This window comes from Staurois parvus, unplaced genomic scaffold (genome assembly GCF_062004578.1).
Source record: "Staurois parvus isolate SC_StPar_1 unplaced genomic scaffold, SC_StPar_1.0 ptg001051l, whole genome shotgun sequence".
NCBI lineage: Eukaryota > Metazoa > Chordata > Amphibia > Anura > Ranidae > Staurois > Staurois parvus.
Window position 1 is genome coordinate 3,643,159 of NW_028318847.1, and position 25,722 is coordinate 3,668,880.

Consider the following 25,722-nt stretch of genomic DNA (forward strand, 5'->3'; position numbering starts at 1 on the left):
GGAAAGGTTACCTTTAAGAATGAATTCTGGTTACTGAAATTCTGCTGTAAGGAATAGATTAGGTGTTCCATAAAAATTCATCAACAAAATGTCATCATTCAGTAATGAGAGGTGACTCCTTCATTGTATTGCCTAGTACTGTACAGCAGCCTGGTGCTGTTGTAGGAGATACAGGGAACTACCAAGTGTGCCCTCTTCTCCCATTGTAGTTCACTAGATGGAGGAGTTGCCTTACTACGTTTTTACATTTTGCTTTCCATAAAACCCCATACACACTTGAGCATTTTTCAGCTCAAAGCTCAACACTCAACAAGTAAAATCCCATTATATCCAATGGCCCCTGTTCACACTTGAGCGTTCTGTCACCTGTAGCAAAATGCCTGTCACTCAAAATGTACTAGCACTACTTTTCTGGCAGATCTAAGTGTTTTATTCCCATAGACGAATAGAAAACGCCTGAAAGTTGGGAATGAGTGTTTTTTCAAGCTTATTTTCAAGTGTTTTTTCAGGCGGTTTCATCTCAAACAGCAGCTATTTCTATTGGCCACAGCAAATACGCCTAAATGAAAAACGCCTGAAAAAACACCTGAAAAACGCTCAGCTCAGTTTGTATGCAGCCTAAATAGATTGTACACATTGAATGTTAGAGATTGTTGTTTTTTCAAATTATTTTTATTGATAGTCTGTTACAATAAATAATATATGTTTTTTATTGAAACTACTTGCAATGGACTGCTTTTAATTTTTGTATAACCATTGAAGATGCTTCTTCATTACTTGTGCCAAACCACAGAAGAGTAACCTCCACAATACATGATTAGCTCCTCTGATGTATCAGTGGCTTTTAGTTAGTGAATCAGTTAGTTGCATGTGATATTATGGTTCCCTGCTAATGAATCTTTATTGTTTTTAGGTTACACATCAATATACTGAGTCCTTTGTGCAATACAATAAAAGGCATCTTGGTTTGCAAATGTTTTTTGCACGCTGCTTTCAGTTATCCTCATGAGTCTTTAGGAGTACTGCTAGTGTGGTCACAACCCAACCATTACCTCCAAAACATCCAACTTTTCTATTGAGACCTATTCTCTGCTAGTGCCTCCCAAGTCTGTTGCTCCAAAGAAATATAAGAAAAAAAATCTTTTCTGCTTCAATGCAATTAACTAAGCCTAGCAAAGGAAATTAAACGGTAACATTTACTCAATTTTCTTACTAAAACACACAGTTTGCCTTACTGTTTTATTCTGGGCAACTTTAGAAAAAACAATCCAAAACTATAAAGCCAATAGAAGGAAAATGTTTGAATCATAAACTGAAAATCACGAAGAAATGGTGACACACCAAAAAAAAGAAGTGGAATTGGATGAAGTTAAAAGGATCAGCAGATGATGTAAGCACTAGCCTTTTAAAGTCAGCATTTCCATCTGATAATTACCATTGCGCTGATTTACTAAAGTGGTTGAGAATCTTTAGGAAACAAATGTGGAAATGTTCACTTGAAGTAGAATTCTGAGTCATCACTGACTAATCTTAAAACTGCTCTCACCACCAGTACAGTGACAAGAAAAAATATGTAAACCCCTTGGAATTAACTAGTTTTCTGCAGTAATTTGCAAAATGTGACCTGATCCTAAGTCACAATAATAGAAAAACACAATGTGCTTAAAGTGGCTGTAAAGGCTGAAGGTTTTTTTACCTTCAGTGTGCAGCGCCCCCCCCCCCCATAAAGTATGACGTTATTTTTTATTTTTAAGCGAAACCTTTAGTATCACATTAAGCTGATAACACACAATTGTAATTTCTTGTGTCTTTATTAAACACCCCCCTTAAACACCCACAGTGCTGGATGAAAAAGTATTGAACCCTTGCAAGTTGATAGCTGGTCGAACCTCCTTTTGTAGCAATGACTTCAGGCAAGCACTTCCGGTAACTCTGGATTAGACCTGCACAATGTTCAAGAGAAATTTTGACTATTCCTTTTACAAAACTACTTCAGCTCAGACACGTTTGTAGGATGTCTGGTATGAACAGCCCTATTATGGTCATTCTACAGCATCTCTATGGGGTTAAGGTTTGGGCTCTGACTGGGCCACTCCAAAAAGCATTTTCTTTTTCTGAAGCCAGTCTGTGAGGGATTTACTTTGATGCTTGGAGTCATTGTCCTTCTACACCCACCACCCAACTTTAGCTGTTGGACTACCTCCCTAGAAGGCCCTGTAGGATATTTTAATAAACATAGGAATTCATTTTACCCTTGATGATGGCAAGTGGCCAGAACCCTAAGCCAGCGAAGCAAGCCAAAAATTATGATGTTCCCCCCACCATACTTCACCGTTGGGATGATGTTTTGTTCATCAGTCCACAAAACATTTTCGCAGTAGCAATGCAATTTGCCAAGGTACCCTGGCAAACTATAGGCATGCAGCATTTTTTTTTGGGGGGGGGAGCAGCAGCTTTCTCTGTGTTGGTCTGTCTTGGACACCCTGCCTATTCAAAAACCTACGTATGGTAGATTCATGAACAGGGATGCTTGCAGTTCCAGTGATGTGATCAAGCCTTTAGCTATTACTCGTAGGTTCTTCTTTACCTCATTGAGGATCCTGCATTGTGCCTTTGGATTCACCCTGGCTGAGCACCCACGTCTGGGAAGAGTAGCCACAGTTCTAAACCGTCTCCCTTTTAGACAATTTGTCTAGGTGTCAACTAGTGGATGCTTAAACACTTTGAGATTGTTTTGTATTCCTTTTCAGTCTTATGCAGATCAACTTATCTTGATGGTCTGTCTTCAGAGAGCTGCTTTTTGCAAGGAATGGTTTACATCAGCTGATGATTCTTATAAACAGCGATCCTAAAATGTTATTATCAATCAAAATAGCTCTAAACCACGCCTCCAAACACATTTTATTAATCGGAATCAAGGTATACAAACACTGACTCCAATTAGCTTTCGTTGAAGTAATTGGTCTATGGGTTCACCTACTTTTTCCTTGTGTGTTCAATAAAGACATGATTAATTAGAATTGTTTGTGTGTTATCAACTTAAAGTGGTTCTAAAGGCTCAAGGTTTTTTACCTTCTTGCATTCTATGCATGAAAGTAAAAAACCTTCTGTGTGCAGCGCCCCCCCCCAATCCTTACCTGAGCCTCCAGCGATGTTCTCAACAGCCTCTGCTGTCTGGAGACTCTCTTTTCATTGGCTGAGACAGCAGTGGGAACCCATTGGCTGCTGTTGCTGTCAATCACAGCCAGTGGGCCAATGAGGAGAGAGCAGGGGCTGGGGCCAAGTCGCTGCTCTATGTGTCTTATGGACACATAGGACAGTGGCGTCCTCAGGGTGAGTGGCACTGCTTGAGTGGGAAAAGCCAAGAGCACTGGCGGGGACCCGAACAGAAACGGGGCTCCTCTGTGCAAAACCACTGCACAGAGCAGGCAAGTATAGACATGTTTTTTGTTTTTAAATAAAGCTTTAGTGTCACTTAAAGCACATTGTGTTTGTATATTGTGACTTCAGATCACATTTTATGGCAAATTATTGCAGAAAAACAGTTAATACCAAGGGGTTCTCATACATTTTCTTGCCACTGTATCCTATAGAAGAAAGATGCATATACTTATCTATTTTCAGAGCACTCTGTTCCAGTCATATGATCTCCACGGTGTCAGCCAGCGCCAGCTACAGGGGAGAGTAGAGAGTACACCGACAATGGCTTGAATGCCTCAGCAGTGCCATCACCCATAGACTTACCATTGGCCATCCATTGTTAGCGTTCACTCCTCTTCCCTGAAGCTGCTGCTTGGTGACACAGGACTGGACCATCCTGAAAATAGGTAAGTATATGCATCTTTATTTGACAGGGTAGTTAGTATAGTTGTTAGAAGGGGGTGGGAACAGTTAGGATTAGTTAGAGATAGCCCAAAATTCTATATTAACTTTTTTGAAGCCGGCCACATGTTGGGCCTGAAAGCTAAGTGACTGCATCTATGCGGCCCTGTTAAAACTACTTACTGTGCTGAGAGCACACTCCCTGCATGCTCCCAACACGGTAGCAAGCTTTAGTTGGTAGGCGGTCCATACTTGCGATAAGGAGCTTTCTAATCATGTGACAGCCAATTCAGCGGTCACATGACCCAAAGGCTCGCCTGCGCCTCTAGGCTTTTAGAATTCTTAAAGGGTAGGGAATCGGTTGGCGCCAAAGGGTTAAATGATCCAGTCATTTGCATCTGCACATACATACGTAATCAAGAGATTATTTCTAACATGATTGGATAACTGAAGTGAATATTTACGCAGTTTTTTAGGTGAAATTCTCAACTCCAGTAAATTGGTCTGTATGAGTGTGCACGTCTAAATAAAAACAGAAACTCTTTCAGTACACATAAAGCACACCTGTGATCTGGGAAATATGGAGGCTACTATCATTTGCATACACTTTTTTAAATACCAAATGACGGGCTGTGTCTGGTTTCCGCCTTTTTAAGTCACAGACTGCGAACAAACATACAGCAAATGAAAGATGTAGAAAAAGTCAGCATCCCTTATCTCTTGTTCTGGATTAATGACTCAAAGTATTGCAAGCATTATATAAGTAAGACAGCCAGACAACTAATACTTTCATAAGGAGAGGTCAGCACTGGCAACCCGCATCATTTTCTCATGATGGATTTTCAACAATTTAGGAGAATAACAGGCAAACAACCCTCATCTCTATTCTGAGACACCTGAAATATACACTTAAGAACTTCCAATGCAATGCCTACAGGTGCACATAATGTGCATGTATAGAGTTAAGTGTGGTACTGAAATAGTTTCTCCCTAAATTGTAACCTACTCTCCCAGGTATGGAACAAGTCAGTTATTCCTGGGTTCCTCAATTATTTTGAACATCTTAGAAAACCCTGGTGATTTCAGAACTATATCACTCATATTTTTTAGGTTCCTCAAAATAAAAGCTTTACCAATGACAATTATTGAGTATAGCAAACCAAATAGGCTTTTCTGTTAATACAGAAGCACAGGGATAAGTGATATCTCTTCCCACATATTCTTACACCTGTATGCTTACAATACATAACAATAGCAGCAGAGCTCAGACTACAAAAATCTTAGGAAACTTCAGATGTATTGTTATAGAAGAAAACCATGAAACATGGAAGAACAGCGCATCAAAAAAAATACAGACACAAAAGTGCACCAGCTCGTGTTCAGATCTTTCTCTGTCTGTTATGGTTTAATGTCTGTGTCATTTATTTGTAGTTAATATTTCCACAGCACTTCTCTCCCTGAGGACTCTAAGCACTTGATCTGCTCTTGGGGCAGATAGTGAGGCAGTAATCTTGGGCGTGCTCAGTAGAATATCATACTAGGGCCATTTTAAGACTGGAGAAAATTAACCTACCAGCACAGCATTGAAAGTCCACATATATCTCGCAATAGAGCTTTTAAATTGCAATCCCACATCTTCTTCTCACTATTTGTATCTCTGCAGGGTCCACCTCTACCGGTTTCCTGGTTTTACTGAAAACTGCTATTATGTATGCAGGGAGAGCTCCAATCAAACCGTATTAGCAGCACAATGGCTTAGTGACTAGCACTTCTGCCTTGCAGCAAAAGGGTCTTAGGACACGATCTGCATAGAGTTTGTATGTTCTCCCTGTGCTTGCATGGTTTTCTTCTGGGTACTCTGGTTTCCTCCCACACTTCAAAGACAAGTTGGTAGGTTAATTGACTGCTATCTAAATTAACCCCAGCATGTGTATGTACGAGAGACCAGGACCTTAGATTGTAAACTCTTTGAGGGCAGGGACTGATGTGAAAGTACAGTATGTAAAACATTGTTTAAATTGATGGTGCTATATAAATACCTGTGATGAATAAATACATGTTGGCGCATTATTTTAATATATGTAGGGTCAGAAGAACCTGGTAGAATTGAATTAGAGCCCAACCCTGGGCAAATAAAACAAATATCGCTTGCAGTGCCCAAACTGCAAGGGTTAATTGCTCATTTATGTCTAGGGGAACAATAAAAGGAAATATACTGCCTATTCATCTGCTCCACCCCACAGCGTCTGCACCCCCATCATCAAAATTGTTTTCTATGCGGAGCTGAGCTTTAAATATATTTAACCATTCACCAGCCTTACTAATTTCACTGGACATTTACACACCTCGTATGCATACATTATTAAGGTGACCTGTAGCCTGCCCAATCCACTGCCCAATTTAATAGGCTCACTAATAGGACACACATGTTCCATGCTCCTCCATATACTATAATGGCTGTACTGTGCACAATCACCAAGCTTGGCTTTTACACTCGGTGCAAGGCCATGACACACTCCAGTTCAATGAATAAAAAGCCTGAGTAGTAGAGCAGAATGGAGTTAAAAGGTTGTGCAATGCAGCAGCCAGGCTGCAAGTCACCCTGCATTTAGAATCTGCATCTGAGATATGCATATGTCCATGGTGATTAGGAGGATTGAGTGCTCTATATAATACGTTTATTTAAAAGGTGCTGTAATTTATTTAAAGAGTCAGGACAATTTAATTTTGACAACCATTTGCATTTTTGGTTTGGCAAACTGCAAACAAAATACACAATAAGATTTGCCCTAGTATAGCCAACATTATTGCTATAAGATCTGCATTTTGTTTCTGTAACTTTATAGTGTTACTAAACACACAACAGTAAAATCAGTCTGTATATGCAGTAAAGCATTCTTGTTATACTCACTGTGGAACCTAAGGGGTTAATCCTCTGTGTAAAATGCTGTTTGATCCTGACTTCTCTGATCCTCCCCTTCTTCCAGTGTCCCCCTCTTATCTCCTGATAAAGACATATTGTGCGGATTCACTCTGCACATGCTCAGTTTTGTGTACATTGCTAGAGAGTTTTTTTTTTATTTCTTGGGAGAGTTCATGTGATCAACATATTGTCACTCAGCACTGCCAGACAGAGGTCAGGGGTCCTGCATCCTCCTAGAGCAAAATGAAAACTCCTCCTACAAGCTTTAACCAGTGCTCTGCTGGACACTGTTAGAAGTAACAAGACTTTAGTAACACTTTAAAGGTTAACTCAAGGCAGAAATATTATCACTACTAATTAATGCAGTCTAGTTTTTATTAAAATAAATATATGCCTTTTTAAATGCAACCAGTGTTAGTACCTGATGTTAGCAGGTATTTTCTATGTAGAAGCCTCTCATAATCCCCTTCAGAGTTGCACTCAGACTGACCTAAAGGCCAAACAACTGTTTTACATATAAGGAATATGCTGGCAAGAGAATAAAGCAAAGTGATTACTCATCTGCCTGCTGCTACTTTACTGTCCAATCGCAGTTTGAGGGCAGGAAGGGGACCATTGCTTAGCTGCAGTATGGAAAAATCAGTACACCAGCCTGGCTCTGCTGACTGGTAGTGTTGTTTATACATCTGGACTGAAAAAACAGAAAGAAATCCTTTGGCAGGCTCCAATATATGTATTTAAATGGTATATTTAGCCATTTGCCTTGGTTCATTTTAAATGATGCTGACTATAAATAGGATTGATTCCAACAGGCATTTGATGAACACTTTCCTGTTATAAGCAAACACGGTTTCTCGTATAGACATTGAAGCTTTTAGGATAAATGACTTAAATGTTGGATTTAGGAATGTTATGATGAGTGAATGGAAAACAATGTTACTAACATAAATTTTATCAGAAGATAGAAAAACACAAAGTACATATCACATGTGGTGGATACAGTGTCAGTCTACCAGTAGTGGCTCATAATAAATAGAATTACACATTACATCATATTGGACTCTGTAAAATTGCTAAATGTAGAGGTAATGCACCAAACGCAGCAGAATCGCCTAAGAAATCCTGTCCTAAGAACACAAATCACACACCTAATGACTGATGTAATTCTCCAAACATGAGTACCATTTCATTTCGCAGCAAAGCTGTGTTAACAGCGCCTGCTGGAATCTGGATATTTCAGCTTTAGTTCTTCCTTAAAGCCTCTGTAGAGCTGACGGTTTCTTTTGTTTTCTGCATCTTTTTGACTGTGGAAGTCCCCCGGTAACTTGTGGCCCTTGTGAACCAGGAATGCAGAGTCAAGTACTGCAAATGTATAGCCAGCTATATTCAGTTCACATGCCTTAAGGAAAATGAAAAGAAATAATGAGTTAAATGTACAGAGTTACAAAATGTTTAAATTTTACGACCACATCAAACATGTTAAAGGGTAAGTTCCCCTTGGTAAGAAAATGTGCCAAGTTTTCAAGGAGCCCATGTAGTTTTACCTTTCAAAATTGGTGCCTAATTTAAAGTGATACTAACCATTCAGATATATATATATATATATATATATATATATATATATATATATTTTAAAACAAACATGTCATACCTACCTGCTCCGTGTAATGGTTTTCAACAAAGCATCCCCCATCCTCCTCTTCTCGAGTCCCTCACCAGTGCTTCTGGCTACTCCCCCCCCCCCCCCCCTAGGAGTGCGTGCAGGAGAGCTGCTGCTCTTGTGCACAAAGCTGGATCGAGATCAGGTTTGGGTAAGTATAAGGGGGGGGGGGGGGCTGAGAGGGTAGCTGCACACTGAAGGTTTGTTTTACCCTAATGCATAGAATGCAACCTTCAGCCTTTAGAATCACTATGCCTTACCTGTAGGCTGATAGTGGCTTCCCATAGTCTGCCTGCAAACTGCCATTGTAAGAGATCAGCCTCATCATGCCTAGGATCTGGAACACACCATATGTTGGGTGACACACCAGTACCACAGGACTGAGCGCACGTCCTCATTCAAAGCATGCATGTGCACAGTGCGCTCTCTTTCTCCCTGTCACCACAGCATCTGAGCCTGGCTGTAGCAGAGGGAAAGAACGCAAACTTTGCATGCAAGGGTCTTAAAAGAGGTAGAGTGTTTATTCCTGTGATCATGGGGTTGCGTCTTACATACAATGTTTTCCAGAATGACGCGGAAGTGTGGGCAGAGCCCTGCACAGCCGTGCTGTTTTTAAAATGTGACAGGGTGAAGAACCCCCAACCACTGTCACAGGCAAGGGGGGGAGCTGAACATGTTACACCCTAAATACAAGTGTAACATGTTCAGAAGGTGAACTTATCCTTTAAATTAGGCACCGATTTTTAAAAGCTGTTTTAATACTACGTAATCCCCTTGAATGCATAGTGCATTACAGAAATATATTTTTATTAAGATCTTTATTTCTCATTGTTCTATTGTTTTTATTAAAGGGTATGTAAAGCTACATCCTTTGTTTTTAGTTTCAGAGGACATAAGAGGAGGGCATTCCAGAACTGTCACCAGAACAAGTTTACTCAATGGAGGATTTGCCCTCATCTTCTGTTCTCAACTGTTCTTGTGACAGAACAAACATTTTGGAATTCCCATCACTTTCTGCACCAAAGAATCTGGTCAGTGGGACAATACAGGGTGTGGATTACTACAGTAGGGACGCAAACAACAATAAAAACCTGAAAGAGGTTCTAACCTTTCATTATTTTTTTGTGTGTTCAAAACTTTCACTTTAACAGACACTTGAAGTAAAAGCAATAAACATAAAATAAGCTTCTTTTTAACTAGATGAATTTTTAAAACTAGAAATATGTTGGTCAGCATAAGCACAAATGAATGTTACCCTGATCAAAATGGCAATAGTCAGACAACACTTTATGTCACTGCCAAGCAGATTCTCATGAGAAGTTGCTTTTCCATAATGATGAGCAGAGCTGACTTATGCAAGAGTCACTGTTTGGATGTGATGTGCAGAAAAGCCAACCGCGTGGAATTAGGGATGCAGCGAAATTCCGGGGGCCAAAACGTTTTGGTGAAAACACACTTTTGGCTGTCGGATAAAATGATAAAAAGCACCGATACAGGTGGCAAAAAAACCCCGCCCCTCGCCACCACCCGGTTCAGTCTTACCTGAGAAATCATCGATCCCGGCACTGGGAATAGAGATGGGTGAAGGAAAGATGGCCGCCACACATTTCTATGCCCTTGGAAGACCGGAGTGATGGCACTTCCAGTTCCAGCCATTTTTTTTAAAGCACTAGATCAATGCTTTTTTGATCCAATGCTTTACATTGCAAAGGAGAGATGTGGGGTCTTATTGACCCCATATCTCTCCATAAAGAGGACCTGTCACTAATTATTCCTATCACAAGGGATGCATGCATTTCTTGGGATAGGAATAAAAGTGATTACAATTTTTTTTAAAAGGAATAGTGCAAAAAAAAAAAACCAAAAACATAAATTTTTTTTTAAAAAGTTTAAATTGCCTCTGCCCCCCATGCGCACGTAGTGGTGAACGCATACTTAGGCCATGCCCACATATGTAAATGGTGTTCAAACCACACACGTGAGGTATCGCCACAAACGTCGGAGCAAGAGCAATAATTCTCACACTAGACCTCTGTAACTTTACACTACTAACCTGTAGAAATTTTTAAAGCATCACTCATGGAGATTTTTAAGTACCGGAGTTTCACACCATTCGACAAGCGTGCGCAATTTTAAAGAGTGACATGTTGGGTATCTATTTACTCACCATAACATCCTCTTACATATTTTACAAAACAACTGGGGTATATATTGTGTTTTTTAATTAAAGTGCATTTTTTTCCAAAAAATATATATTAATTTTTAAAAACTGTGCATTTCGGTTTTGGTTTTCAGCCAAGTGCATTTTGAATTACCAGAATTTTCATTTCGGTGCACTACGTGGAATTACTGATAGGCAAAAAAACAAATACAGAACCAGTGATGTTTTATAACTTTACAAATTTTTTGTTACAAATTCGGGCTGCACTACTGCACTATGACCAGCAAAAATACTGTATATTATTATATGAAAAGTCTACTGTATAAGCTGGCTAGTCTCTTCTCTTTTATATTAAATTTATCTTTACCTGGCTGATTCTGTTAAATCCATATTGCTTGAATCTCTCATCATAGGATGGTACATCTTTATTCCCAACATAAAACGGTTCCCATGGATCCCTCCACTCAACAACATAAGCCACCGCCATTCTGTCGGACCTCTCAGGTAAGTTCAGCCATGCTGAGTAATTGGTAGGTGCTTGGCATCGGGAACACAATTCTTCATAGAATGCCCGGACTTCCCCCACCTGGTACAGGCGGAGCAGTTCCTCTTTGGTTCCAGGCAGTCGCCGTGTGTGTCTAATTTCAAAGGCAGGCACCACAAATACTGTATGTGTATCTACCCCTTGAGCAGCCAATTCCAAAAATTTGGATCTTAGTCTTTCACTAGGCACCATATCAATGTCCACAACCAGAATAAAGGTGGTGCTTCCAATACCGACCTTGGCAACATTCCTTAGTAAGTTGTTAGGGTAGGAAGCATTACCTGCATAATTAACTATATGTGAACCCATGCTTGCTGCCTTTGCAAAAACAGCTTGGCACGTACGTAGCTGTGCAAACTGAGCCTGATCTTCCAGTTCTGGAAAAACGGCCTGATCTCCAGACTGGCACACCAGATGAAAGAACACCCTCTGTCTCACTGATGGGCACAACTGAGCGATGGTAAACATTAACGCTGCAGCAACTTTTGCTTGAGCAGAACTAGAAGCAAACAGCGCCAAGGAAATCTTCCCCTCCCAACGCTCAACCAAGTCCTGCAAGTGCCACATATTGTTAAGGCTAGTATGGGAGGCAAGTACCACGTCCAGAGTTTTGGATGGTCTCTCTTCTCGTACCAGAAGGTGGCGGTAAATCCGGTACTGTCCACTGCCATCCAGAACGCCCCCTGTAGCCAATACCGCCTTCATGTGATCTCTCTGTTCCTTCTGCCATTGTGGCTCGGTATTCGCAGACCCAGCATGGACTGGGTGAGCTGATCTCTGCTGCTGCTGGCCATGTAGGTTGGAGAGGAGGGAGAGGTAGAGAAGCTGGAGGAGAGCAACAAGGAGAAGGGCTATGAGGACCACTCGGAAACAGGAGCAACGCACCGCGCCTGGCATCGCCTGACCTTCCACGCGGCCTCTAGCACCTTCTGGGATCTCAGCGCCTGCCCTTGTGTCCTATGGAACTTACCAAATAAACAGCAACTGCACTGCAGGACCTAACTCACCCCAACATTCTATTGGCTGCAGCTATATAGGATACAAACACGTGTAGCACCATACATCCAACCACCCGGCCCTGTTTACCCACACCTAAAGTATACCGTCATATAGTAGCCTATACACAACGCCTGAGCCCTACAACACGGTGTATGGGGCATGGTAACTGCAACGTTCAGCTCTATGGTACACCACTAGCTACAGCCTGCATCTCCACAGCGTGCACATCCGGTGACCTCACTCCGCCACGCCCACACCCGACAGAAACACACAGCGGGAACTCTGCTTCCGCACAAGAGAAGGGCGGAAGTGACTTCTTCCAGAGGGCGAAACTGTCAGAGCGGGAGGAATAATGGGTTTGTGTGTGAGGAGGTGCTCGTAGTTCAAAACAGTGTCACTGAGAGAGAAGCTCTGTGTTCTGAGTGTGCTGCAGAGCTGCCTGAGTAGGTGTGCAGTGTAACGAGGAGCACAAGGGGGTGCAGAGCTTCTACACCCGATTATAGTGTATTGAGAGCAGACCAGTAAAGTCTGTATGGAGCACAGTGTTCTGAGGAGGGGTTACACAGCTGCCAGGACAGACAGAATCCCTGGAATTCAAGTGGCGAAGACATATTTGCAAAGGTGTCTTAGGGCTCGTTTACACTTGCTTCCATTTCAGCACACATTACAGTGCCTACCGCTTCAACATGCTTTTCTGATGTGTTTTCCATGATGCTTCAGTTATTCTTTTTTTAAGCTTGGCAAATGCCATGTGTGTGTTGATTTTCTATTTGTTTTTAAGGGGCCAGGTAGCACCCCAGAACAGTAGTTAGGCAGATCCCTAGCTCATTGGTGCCCCTGTTCAGCAGATGCCTAGCTCATTGGTGCTTTTGTTCAGCAGATCCATAGCTCATTGGTGCTTCTGTTCAGCAGATCCATAGCTCATTGGTGCCCCTGTTCAGCAGATCCCTAGCTCATTGGTGCCCCTGTTCAGCAGATCCCTAGCTCATTGGTGCTTTTGTTCAGCAGATCCATAGCTCATTGGTGCTTCTGTTCAGCAGATCCATAGCTCATTGGTGCCCCTGTTCAGCAGATCCCTAGCTCATTGGTGCCCCTGTTCAGCAGATCCCTAGTTCATTGGTGCCCCTGTTCAGCAGATCCCTAGTTCATTGGTGCCCCTGTTCAGCAGATCCCTAGTTCATTGGTGCCCCTGTTCAGCAGATCCCTAGCTCATTGGTGCCCCTGTTCAGCAGATCCCTAGCTCATTGGTGCCCCTGTTCAGCAGATCCCTAGCTCATTGGTGCCCCTGTTCAGCAGATCCCTAGCTCATTGGTGCCCCTGTTCAGCAGATCCGCAGCTCATTGGTGCCCCTGTTCAGCAGATTTACAGCTCAGTAGTAACCCCCATCTCTGCTGATCCTCCGCTCAGTAGTAACCCCCATCTCTGCTGATCCTCCGCTCAGTAGTAACCCCCATCAAAGCATGGATTGATCCTGCCTTGTATCAATGCTTCAGGCTGGTGGTGGTGGTGTGTAATGGTGTGGGGGAGATTTTCTTGGCACTAGCAAGGTGTACCCATAATTTTTGAAGCAACATGTAAGCAAGACTGTAAGCTAACCATTTTATTTAGTGACGGGCTTTGATTGGCATTCGGAGTGCATTAGAAAAATTTGCCTGAAGCCACATTTTGAAGCACTTGTAAACAAGCTCTTAGAGCATGTGCTCTAAGGCCCCTTTCATGCAGCTGGTTTGTTGCTACCTCCAGATTCTTGCAACAAGAATCTACAGATTCATACAGCAGGAATGACCTAGTTATGCAATCAGCATTAGCCACTCAGCCCATTTAAAGTGGTTGTAAAGGGTCAAGGTTTTTTACTTTCATGCATTCTATGCATGAAAGTAAAAAACCTTCTCTGTGCAGCAGCCCCCCTAATACCTAAGCCCCCTCCCGATCCAGCAATGTGCACTTGAGTCTCCGCTATCCCTCTCCTCATTGGCTGAGACAGCAGTGGGAACCATTGGCTCCTGCTGCTGTCATATAGAGCCAATGAGAAAAGAGAGGGGCGGGCCAGTCCACAGCTCTGTGTGTGAATGGACACAGACCAACAAGTGCCCCCGTAGCTCATTGGTGCCCCTGTTCAGCAGATGCCTAACTCATTGGTTCCCCTGTTCAGCAGATGCCTAGCTCATTGGTGCCCCTGTTCAGCAGATCCCTAGTTCATTGGTGCCCCTGTTCAGCAGATCCCTAGCTCATTGGTGCCCCTGTTCAGTAGATCCCTAGCTCATTGGTGCCCCTGTTCAGCAGATCCCTAGCTCATTGGTGCCCCTGTTCAGCAGATCCGCAGCTCATTGGTGCCCCTGTTCAACAGATTTACAGCTTATTAGTACCTTTTATCTGCAGATCCCCCCTCAGTAGTAACCCCCATCTCTGCTGATCTCCCGCTCAGTAGTAACCCCCATCTCTGCTGATCCTCCGCTCAGTAGTAACCCCCATCAAAGCATGGATTGATCCTGCCTTGTATCAATGTTTCAGGCTGGTGGTGGTGGTGTGTAATGGTGTGGGGGAGATCTTCTTGGCGCTAGCAAGGTGTACCGATATTTTTTGAAGCAGAAGCAACATGTAAGCAAGACTGTAAGCTAACCATTTTATTTAGTGACGGGCTTTGATTGGCATTCGGAGTGCTTTAGAAAAATTTGCCTGAAGCCACATTTTGAAGCACTTGTAAACAAGCTCTTAGAGCATGTGCTCTAAGGCCCCTTTCATGCAGCTGGTTTGTTGCTACCTCCAGATTCTTGCAACAAGAATCTGCAGATTCATACAGCAGGAATGACCTAGTTATGCAATCAGCATTAGCCACTCAGCCCATTTAAAGTGGTTGTAAAGGGTCAAGGTTTTTTACTTTCATGCATTCTATGCATGAAGGTAAAAAACCTTCTCTGTGCAGCAGCCCCCCTAATACCTAAGCCCCCTCCCGATCCAGCAATGTGCACTTGAGTCTCAACTATCCCTCTCCTCATTGGCTGAGACAGCAGTGGGAACCATTGGCTCCCGCTGCTGTCATATAGAGCCAATGAGAAAAGAGAGGGGCGGGCCAGTCCACAGCTCTGTGTGTGAATGGACACAGACCAACAAGTGCCCCCATAGCAAGCTGCTTGCTGTGGGGGCACCCAACAGGAAGGAGGATCCAGGCTGCTTGCTGTGGGAGGGGACCTGAAAAAAGGAGGATCCAGGCTGCTCTGTTCAAAACTACTACACACAGCAGGTAACATGTTTGTTATTTTTAGGGAAAAAAAAAAATTGTAAGCTTTCAGTATTGCTTTAACCACTTGCCGGCCACGCTATAGCTGAAAGACGGCTACAACGCAGTCATCCAGTTGTAGGAGGGCGTCCATGGATGTCCTCCCAGAACCCAACCCCTGGGATGCACCTCTGGCACACTCTGTGACCACTGTGTCCTTTGGAAACAGCTTATCACAGATCAGGGTAAAGGTCCAATCAGAGCCAATCACATGTAAACAGACTTGCCAATTATCGATAATCCTTTCCTCACATGCGTACGTCAGTGAGGAAAGTTCAGCTGTTAACCAGCAAGGCTGTCAGTACATTGTTTACACTAATCAGGGCACTGATCATCAATGCAGAATAAAAAAATGCAACGGCAATTAAATACCATCAAAAGAAAGCTTTGTTAAAAAAAAAAAAAAAAAAATGAATATGGGTAGTGATGCATGATATGCATTTCAAAGTGCAACAACACCGAAAGCTGAAAATTGGCCTGGGCAGGAGATGCCCGGTATTGAAGTGGCTAAACTAATGGTGGGCTGACAGCAGCCACTGCTGGTTCTATAGAACCATACACAGACCGATTAACTCAGGTTCTGGGACATTCTTGCCGCAGGAATCTGGAGTCTACAACAAACTGGCCGTATGAAGAGGGCATAAACGAGACACCCATCAAATTCATGTACCTGTCTAGAACTTAAATTTGGCGCAGGACTTTTAGAATGCACACAAGACACTTTCACAAAATCTGTGATAGGATCTCTCTTTCTCCACACCAAAAGACAATTGGCCTAAATTAGTTCCACTTTTCGTAAGATACGACCTGTCAGTATTTTGTTTTGTCAGAAGTGTCACAGGTGTGTCAGGGCTCCGGGTATGACCAGAGGTGTGTGGACCGACACAGGGAAACACAGACGACTTCAGGTATAGCATGTAAAACAATATAATTTATTAAGGGCAACACAAACGCAGTGCAACAAACCAAAACTAACACAAATACGTACAAGGTGCAACAAACCCAAACCTTAACTGATAGATAGCTATATATATAAATATGGAGCACAATGTAGTCAGGCGGGCTGGGTTGGTAGATAACGGGCAGACAAGGTACAAGGAATAGGCAGAAGATTGGTCAGGAGTAGCCGAGGTCGGTGCAGGCAGAGTTCAAGCAGAGTCAGGATCAGGCAGGAAGCAGGTACAGGGGCTCATGGGAACAATACACCAAGGCCGACTGCAGGCCTGGCCATTCCTTAAATACACCTCCTGCAATCAGCCTCAGGTGATGGCTTGATTGCAGGAGTGAGCTTCTGGCCGAGAGCACCCGCTGGCCAGCCCTGGTACTGCAGCCCATAAGGTAGGGGAGTCCCACCACCATTGGTGAGTCCATTCCTGACAGTGCCCCCCCTCAAGGAGTGGCCTCAGAACGCTTCAAACAGACCGTAATGGCACATCAGGCTGGGCGGCAGGCACCGGGCCATCTAGTGGGGCAGCGAGCACCGGGCCATCTGACACGACAGCGGGCACCGGGTCATCTGGCACGACAGCGGGCACCGAGTCATCTGGCAGAATAGCGGGCACGGGTCACCAAGCTCGACAGCGGGCACAGAGTTATCTGGCATGACAGTGGGCTCCGGGTCACCAAGCTCGACAGCGGGCACCAAGTCATCTGGCATGACAGCGGGCACCTAGTCATCAGATAGGACAGACAAGACAGCAGGCACCGAGGCATCCGGCTGGACCACGGGCACCGGGGCATCCAGCTGGAGCGCAAGCACCAGGGTGTCCGGCTGGATCGGGTCATCCGACCGGGGAAGATCATCAGGCCAGGTAGCATACACTGGGTCATCAGGGCATCAGGCTGAACAGTGGGCACCGGGGCACCAGGCTGGATTCTCAGACCGCAGGCTTACCGGTTTGGATACTGGCAGGATGGTACTGGTTGGAAAGAATTTTCGCTTCTTCTTGGTTTTAGTTACTGGCGCACTGTAAGTAAACGCAGGTCTGTAAACTGAGGGAGCAGCTTCTACAGATGACTTCTTTACAGGGTTGAAGCAGGATAGGTGCAGCGAGTGGGAATAGGGGACTGACATGTGGTAGATAGCAGGGTATACTGGGCTGCCACTGGGGGTGCTGTGGGAAATGGAGGAAGAGAGCTTTGAGCAGGACTGGGTTGTTGCAAGCTGACAGAGGCTGGGTGTAACAAATATGACCATGACTGTAGTATTGGTTGAACAAAGCACAGCTTACACAAAGCCTGTCTGACCAAAGACTGCACTGCGTTTATACACTCCACTAGCACCTGTTGTGAACATGCTGAATAATGCTCCAAGAAGTAATCCGCATCATCCTCCAATAACCATACCAGTGACTCTACCTGGTCTGCACTAAATGGCAGCAAAAAGTCATCCCTGCTTTCAGGGGTACTAGATGAAGCCAACTCCGCACAAGCCTGAATCAATGGTTGCACCTCAGAGAACTTCGTGCCCTGATCTACTAGGAAATGAGCGATCCGTATGCATTATAGCAGCTGATCCCTGGTATACTCCTTCAGAGTCTGATAGGCATAATCTCTGTCATCTAAGACTAGCAGAGACAAATACACAACCTCCTCAGGATGCATCCTTCCCAACAACAAGCCAAGATGGCTTCCTTGTGCAGCCACTTCTGGTCAGGACTGGCCTTGGTGTAATGTCAGGGCTCCGGGTATGACCAGAGGTGTGTGGACCGACACAGGGAAACACAGACTTCAGGTATAGCATGTAAAACAATATCATTTATTAAGGGCAACACAAACAAACGCAGTGCAACAAACCAAACCCAAAACTAACACAAATATGTACAACAAGGTGCAACAAACCCAAACCTTAACAGATATATATATATATATATATATATATATGTATGGAGCACAACGTAGTCAGGCGGTCCAGGTCGGTAGCTAACGGGCGTACAAGGAGTAGGCAGAAGATTGGTCAGGAGTAGCCAAGGTCGGTGCAGGCAGAGTTCAAGCAGAGTCAGGATCAGGCAGGAAGCAGACAGGATGCAGGTACAGGGGCTCATGGGAACAATACACCAAGGCCCTGACTGCAGGCCTGGCCCTTCCTTAAATACACCTCCTGCAATCAGCCTCAGGTGATGGCTTGATTGCAGGCGTGAGCTTCTGGCTGCTGAGAGCACCCGCTGGCCAGCCCTGGTACTGCAGCCCACAAGGCAGGTGAGTCCCACCACCATTGGCGAGTCCATTCCTGACAAGGTGCTTCATGAAATAGGTGCAGCACATTAACAAAAGAGGTAAACACCAGAAAAGTGGTGCAGCAGCTTTCCTGAATCCCCCTCACCCCACCCAATAGTGTTCTGAGGAATAAAAAGTAGGCGTGGAGTGGCTTGAACAGGCTTAAGCCTCTTGCACATGGATGTAATCATTTACTGATGTTTATACTCAGGATCTCGTTGAAAGAAAGATCCAGAGTAAAATGTTCAGTGAAGATCTTGTATAGGCATTTATAAAATTCACTTAATCTTCTTCTTCTTGTCAGTGTTGCAGTATACACGCATGTACATGTGTAATATGCATAAATAACTGCACTCAGACGTAAAATGTTCTTTTATTTTATGGCTCTGTACTCATTGCTGTATAAGGCTTTATTCACATGGGCATAACAATTTTACTGATCTTACTGCGCATTGATTTCTTTTTTCTAGCACAAAGGTTTCCGTGTAATGTTCAGTACATACATACATAAAATTGTCCCTCCCCCAATACCTGCATCTGGCTGACATATGAACGCATGTTCTCAGACTCAGATTTTTGGATTTTGTGTTGTGGATCTGAACGCAGTGCATGTTTATGCACCTGCGTGAATGTCTCCATTGAAAGCAATTCCGTTGGCTTCATATCCATAAATATGGGTGGAAAATGTAGCAAGTTCCAAAGGTGAACGTATCCTTTAATCACTTGCCCTCCAGAGGATCTACCCCCCTTCCTGACCAGGCCATTTTTTGCGATACGGCGCTGCATTACTTTAACGGACAATTGCGTGGTCATGCAACGCTGCACCCAAATGAAATTTATGTCCTTTTTTCTCCCCACAAACAGAGATTTCTTTTGATGGCATTTGATCGCCTCTGCATTTTTTATTTTTTGCGCTATAAACAAAAAATTAAATATTTGACTTTTTGCTATAAAACATCCAGTAAAAAAAAAATGTAGGTATAAATTTAGACCAAAATTATTCTGCTACATATTTGCTAAAAAAAAAATCCCAACATGTGTACAATAATTTGTTTATGTGAAAGTTATAGCGTTTCCAAAAGGCGGTGTATATATAATGGGATTTGTATTTTTTTTACTAGTAATGGCGGCAATCAGCGACTTATAGTGGGACTGTGGCAGGCATTCTGACACTAGGGGGAACCGAAATAGTGTCACTGACACCAATACAGTGGTCAGTGCTAATAAAAAGCACTGTGACATGTATTGATTGTTCCAAACAAATGGAATTGTGAGGGAAAAGGAGAGGTTCAAGAACTTACGGAAGACATTACAAGGCAGCAAAAAAACAGTAGGAAACAACTTCATGATAAATTGATTACAAGCCCATTAAGTAGTGGATGTATATGGATATTTATTTTTAGAGAATTGTTTGGTGTCACTTTGACTTGAGATGAACCAAGGACCTTCAGTAAAATGCTACTCAGAAAATGATGTGTGGTTTTTATTTAGAAATATTAAACACACTGTAGCACTACAAGCTATAAAAGCATTTTCCGTATAAGTGTAAAGTGAGTGTGTTGTTAAATATTACCACTCTTGATATTTTATGAATTTACTGTGCTAAATTGTCCTGCCTTTTAGTTAAGAGTTTAGTACCAGCATAAATCACATGGCTTCAGTTATGAGTCGTGAAACATACAATCTTTAGTTTACTGTAAAAATGTTTTATTCATATAAAAATAAGTTGCCAAAATGTTACATTGCATTTACTTCCAGTTTTGACCATTTAACAGTAACTATTATGGAAAATTTACAAGACAAGTATAAGCAATTTCAGAAACTTGTGTTCTATAGCTCGTCTTTAAGCCAACTGACATCCTAGTTTAAAGCACTGATTAAATATTTAGAACAGTAAATGTGCTTAAAAAAAAAAAAACTCACACACACAATCTTACATATGGATTAAACAGATCTTCTGCAAATAAATTGGGACACTTCAACCTAATAAACCCAAGATGCCATGAACTCTGCACACTGAAAATTACAATTTTTGTTTCAAAAGGTTTGGTTCCTGCCTGTGTCCATATGATTAAATAAAAGCATAAACAAAAAATAAATAAATACTACTTAAATAAATAAAATAGCATTTTGTTCCCTATACGCAAAATCTAAACTGCAATCTCCATAGTTTATTTCACGCTGTGAACTCACTGCTTACATCTGTACCGCTTGCAATTACATAATGGATGTAACAGAATATTTCTAAATTTCAAAATGAACAGGTTAGGAGCACATATATAAAAAAATATAAAAACCACAATGGAAAAAGAAATTAACACTGTTATTACGGGCAAGAATATGCACAACACTTCAATGCACTATTGCATATTTTATGCACATTTTTCCTTTGCTGGAAAATGCATCATGTCAGCAGACCTATTCAAAAGTTGACTAATGCAGAAATGGGGAAAAAGCTGCAGCTTTTTTGTACTTTCATTGGCCGTGCGGCAATAATGTGATTGAGTTGTATTGCATAACTGCAGTATAGTGGGGTCACTGACCCAGCTGTACCTTTGACAGGGGTGTCTAAATCACAGGAGTTACAGAAAACAACTCAAGGCAAACAGATCAAGGATAAACATATACTAAAGAGGTCAACAATTCCACTTTTGTCAGCATATTCCTTGTCAGCACAGCCCGACTGGCCCACAGTACTAACTCTCTCCCTTAGTTAGTGCTGCTGTACAGGGGATTACAATAAGCGGATATCAATTTTGATTGATATATTTAACGTAGCTGTATTTAGAAATACCTTTATGGATTTTGATTAAATGAATGACTACATAAAATGGTGTTTTGTTTGAACTGCATGGAGTTCAGATCTAAAAACAGACGTTTGCCCACACAAACGTCTTATATGTGGATGCACACTACAGAATTGTGTTTCCCAGTATAAGAATGCAGTAGAACTCAAAATGACAATTCAACACTGAATCACTTTTCCTGTATTAAACAAATTACAATAACCTGCCAAACAGGCAAAACTTTTCTTACAAGCAAGAACACCATACTGTATTACATCGTTTATTTATTCATTAATTTTTAAACAAACTTTATTGAAATGTCAGACATTTCATAGAGTTCACTTGGCCCCTGCATGGTGCAAGGCAAAGTCTCGTGTTGCGGTGTGCTGAAAAAAAAAATATATACTTAGTAGTGCATGTACTACCTTTTTTCAGCACATTGTGCCAGCACACCACAATGCAGTGGTGTGATATGGGCACACAGGAGACAAGGCATTTTTCCTTGTCATGCAATGGGTCTGCGCTGTACTAACTGCCCACAGCCGGTCCCACCACTTCTGGTGTGACTGGACCCTTAAAGGACTATAACAATCCCTGGCAGGACCACTCCACTAGATTAGATAAGGTATGAGATGACCCCAGGTCAGGACTGTATTCTCTGTTGACTTCCTTAATGAAATCTTAGCATGAGAAAACCAAGAAGGCTGCCACTCCTGTCCTCTTTTTAATTACTAGACTTCTGAATCTGCAGACATGCATACCCTTCTCTGGTTGTTACTCTAAAATATTTGAAGCCAGTGGGTCTGTTATGACACGCCATCTTTAATTTTACAAGCTTGCTGTGAAGCTTAGCTTGTACTTACTTTTCAAAACAAGTTTTACAGCCTTTAGCAAAATGACAGAAGCCTCTAGCACGCTCTTGAGGGTTACAGTATGGGTCTGCAGAAATAGACCTGTACAAGTCCAACTTGCACTACCATATTCCTGAAAGCGACTCAAAATCTCATTACTTATGTAAACCAGATAAATAACCAAAGTGTACAGTCAGCACAAAACTATGCTTACAGTGATCCAACATATTACTAGATAGAGAGAATGGAGTCTGAACATAGGAAATTATATACCAAAATGCGCTGCAACAAAATAAATAAAAATCTTCCCTATTGCTATTCTACAAATAAAACTAAACAATTCCTCACTACTGCATATATGCATCAATGTATATAGTTCAGCAAAAAAAAAAAAACAATCAATTGTGTTACAACTATTGATGGCCACACATGTATCAATTTGATCATTCATTGGGAATTGCAAACAAAATATTTGAATAAGTGAGTGAGCTTTTGATTGACTTAAACTTCATCAGAGAACTATGTTGCATCTTTCAATATTTTAATCAATGAGAAGAATCTCTTGTTTGTGATCACTCGTACCTAGATCAAATCACAACTCGATACATGTATGTCTAAGTTATCTGCTCCCTTTAAAATTAAAGAAGAAAAAAAAAAATTGGAAAAAAATCTCCAGTCAGCAGCACCTAGACTTGTCACTACAAAAACATTCTTAAAAAGCCAAAATAAAATACATTGGTTTTATGATTATGCTTTGCCTGATGAAAACAACTTGACAAGGAATTTTAGTTACTATGGAAATTTTTAGGAAACTGTGTAGATGCCTGGAAGTGTCTCTACCCACTATGGTCCCCTCGTTAAAAGACAAGTTTAGAATGTCTGACTAATAAAAGAAGAAATACAGTCAGGTCCCAATAGACCACACTGAAAAAGTAAAATCTGGAACAAAAAATCCCAAAAGAGCCTAAGAGCAGGAGGGGGTGTTCTATGTATCTCCTTTTAATTTGAATGCCTAGTCAAATAACATTATGGATACTTATCTAGATTCTTAAATAAATGGCATTATTAAAGTGTATTTACAACCATTTTTGTTTTGGCTAGTGTGGGAAATGGTTAAACTGTCAATTTTTTTTGCATTATCTTCACTGAGAATATTTCAATCAACTTCCTGTGCTAGTGAGGGGAATCTCTTGAATGGTGACACAGATTGCTATAAAAAAAAAGGTACCAAAGCATTCCCACTCAATTAAAAGGTGGATTATATTGCTGTATATACCCCTGCTAGAGGGATTTCCTCTTGCTTCCTTTCCCAGTGACAAAAAAAAAAAAATCTTGCCAGTGAAGAGACTGACAGCAATATATCCTGGCACAGGTTCTAGACTTTTTCTATGCAAAATTTGCAAAAGAGAATTACTTAGCTATTGACCATCTACATAGTTTTGCAGCCAAGGCCTGCCTCTCTCAGATAGTCTTGTTTGCTCCCCACAACATCCTCTGTAATGTAGGCATACAAATTGGATTTAGAATGGCGGTGTGTATTAGCCTATACTGAACAAAGCTAAATATAGCCACTTACTTATAGCCACTATATGTTCTGATATATATATTTATGTAAAATCTAGCATGGGCAATATCACATGTAAACAAATGTGCCAATATAGTATGTCATAAATGTACTTCCTATATACATATATCCTATTTGTAGAAAGATTCGTACATAGTCCTATATATAATAGAGTTTTCTATGCTATACAGTACATGTATAAAAACAATGCATTTTTTTACAGTTAAATTAAAAAAGCAAAAATAAAAAAAGGCAGCTTAAAACAAGTAAACAAGAAGATGTGTGAATGTCCTCAGTAGTTGTTTCAGCTGGTGGCTCTTGGTATATATATATATATATATATATATATATATATATATATATATATATATATATATATATATATATAAATAATATTAAAAAGAAAAAAAAAAAAAAAAGGGAAGGAGGAGGAGGAACAAAAACCAAGCAGAATACTCTATATATAGGAGTGCAGACTGGTAAACACAGGCCGCAGCATCAGCTCATCACTCTTTTATAAAAGTTCTTTGAAGCCAAAGGATAAACCTGCTCCAAGTGAAAGTCCCAAAGCAAGGAAGAAGGTCATGAGAGCACCTGTGGTCTCACCCTCATGTGGCAGTACTTTCCTGGAACAGAAAAAAAAAAAAAAAAAAAGTTACAGGACAGGTAAATTTAATTAGGAACACTCTGAGCTACTTTTAGTTCAAAAGAGCGATGGAGTAATTCAGCAATAGAATAATAGACAACTAATTCTGCAATTTCTTTATTAGGCCTCGTTCACGTGGTGCACTAAAGTGTACACCTGTGGAAGGCCATGTTTAACTGTACAGAGATGTACAAGTGTTCTGTGCTTCCCCTTTGCAGGCAATCCCACTGATGTCAATTGTGATGCAGCGGTTGGATGGACACAGCCACTGCTCCCAATTTGACATCCGTGTGGGTATATGTTCCCGAACACACACGGTGTAAGTTTGGGGATATGCACCTGCACCCACATGGATGTCAAATTGGCAGCAGTGCCTGTGTCCATGCAGCCACTGTTCCCAATTGACATTAATGGGACTGCCTACACAGGGAAGCATGGAACACTTGTGCGTCCCCGTAGGGGTAAACACCACCCTCCATGGGTGTATGCTTTAGTGCACCCCGTGTGATCAAGGCATTAGAATTTAAAAAACCCATATACAACAATTTACTATTATAGAAAACAACATTTTACTTACTTGGGAGCCAAGCACATGGGTAGGGATACAAAATATCCATTGCTGACAGAAAAGAGGATCATGAAGATGATAAACCAAGCATCATTGTAGAAGAAGGTGGTAAGATACTGGCGATCATCAATGTTGCAGAACATGAAGAGAGGTATGAAGACAAAGCGGCTGGCAGCCAGCAGAGGTGTGTACATGCAGTCCGGACCAGGCTATGGACAAAACACAAGGACATCAACAAGATGTTGGTGGTTAATGAGGCAGCGAAGGCAAGACAACCAAACCAGTAAACACAAACTTGTAATAAAAAACAAGCATCATCTGCGCTCAGATCTACAGTGGAATAGAAAACGGGAGAATATGTATGTATATTATATCTATCTCCAAATATTGCTGGATACAAGGCTCACTGAAATATAACCATCTATGGCACACAGACTCCGGCAGCTCCTCACCAAGGATTAAGGAATTCTCTCACAGGCATGTAAAATAAGAAACGCAGGGCACCAGGTCAGTGTAGATAAAAACAATCACAATGCTTTATTAGGCTCACTCACAGAGAAAATCTATGGACTGCTCCAGTGGCCAGGACGGTTTCCTTTGTCAAGCAGCCTGGCAAAGGAGGCAGAGCCTCAGAGACGCTCTGCGGCCCGCCCATCTGTTTGCCCACAGAACCTGTCAGACACACAGGTCAGTCAGCAGGGAACG

General features: G+C 42.0%; 2 protein-coding genes across 3 annotated transcripts in view; both read right to left on the minus strand.

Moving 5' to 3' along the window:
• Window positions 1–650: 650 nt before the first annotated feature.
• B4GAT1 (beta-1,4-glucuronyltransferase 1) lies at window positions 651–12,351 on the minus strand. Its single transcript, XM_089658071.1, has 2 exons — window positions 10,934–12,351; window positions 651–8,144 (listed from the first exon to the last, which is right to left on the minus strand). The coding sequence occupies exons 1-2, from the start codon at window positions 12,005–12,007 to the stop codon at window positions 7,953–7,955; spliced, it is 1,266 nt and encodes a 421-aa protein (XP_089514197.1). The 5' UTR covers window positions 12,008–12,351; the 3' UTR covers window positions 651–7,952.
• Window positions 12,352–20,287: 7,936 nt separating this feature from the next.
• SLC29A2 (solute carrier family 29 member 2) overlaps window positions 20,288–25,722 on the minus strand; it is a 40,323-nt gene continuing 34,888 nt past the window's right edge. For both annotated transcript variants that reach the window (XM_089658072.1, XM_089658073.1), the window contains exons 12-13: window positions 25,027–25,226; window positions 20,288–24,429 (exon numbers count right to left, since the gene is read on the minus strand). In XM_089658072.1, the coding sequence (XP_089514198.1) occupies window positions 24,318–24,429; window positions 25,027–25,226 (312 nt within the window). In that variant the 3' untranslated portion in view covers window positions 20,288–24,317. The remainder of the gene's footprint in view (window positions 24,430–25,026; window positions 25,227–25,722) is intronic.

Excerpts from the sequence above, each read along its gene's own strand:
- B4GAT1 (XM_089658071.1), bottom strand. The coding sequence starts at position 12,007 with ATGCCAGGCGCGGTGCGTTGCTCCTGTTTCCGAGTGGTCCTCATAGCC. Across the intron at positions 8,145-10,933 it reads GATTTAACAGAATCAGCCAG|GCATGTGAACTGAATATAGC; the intron begins GTAAAGATAAAT and ends ATTTTCCTTAAG.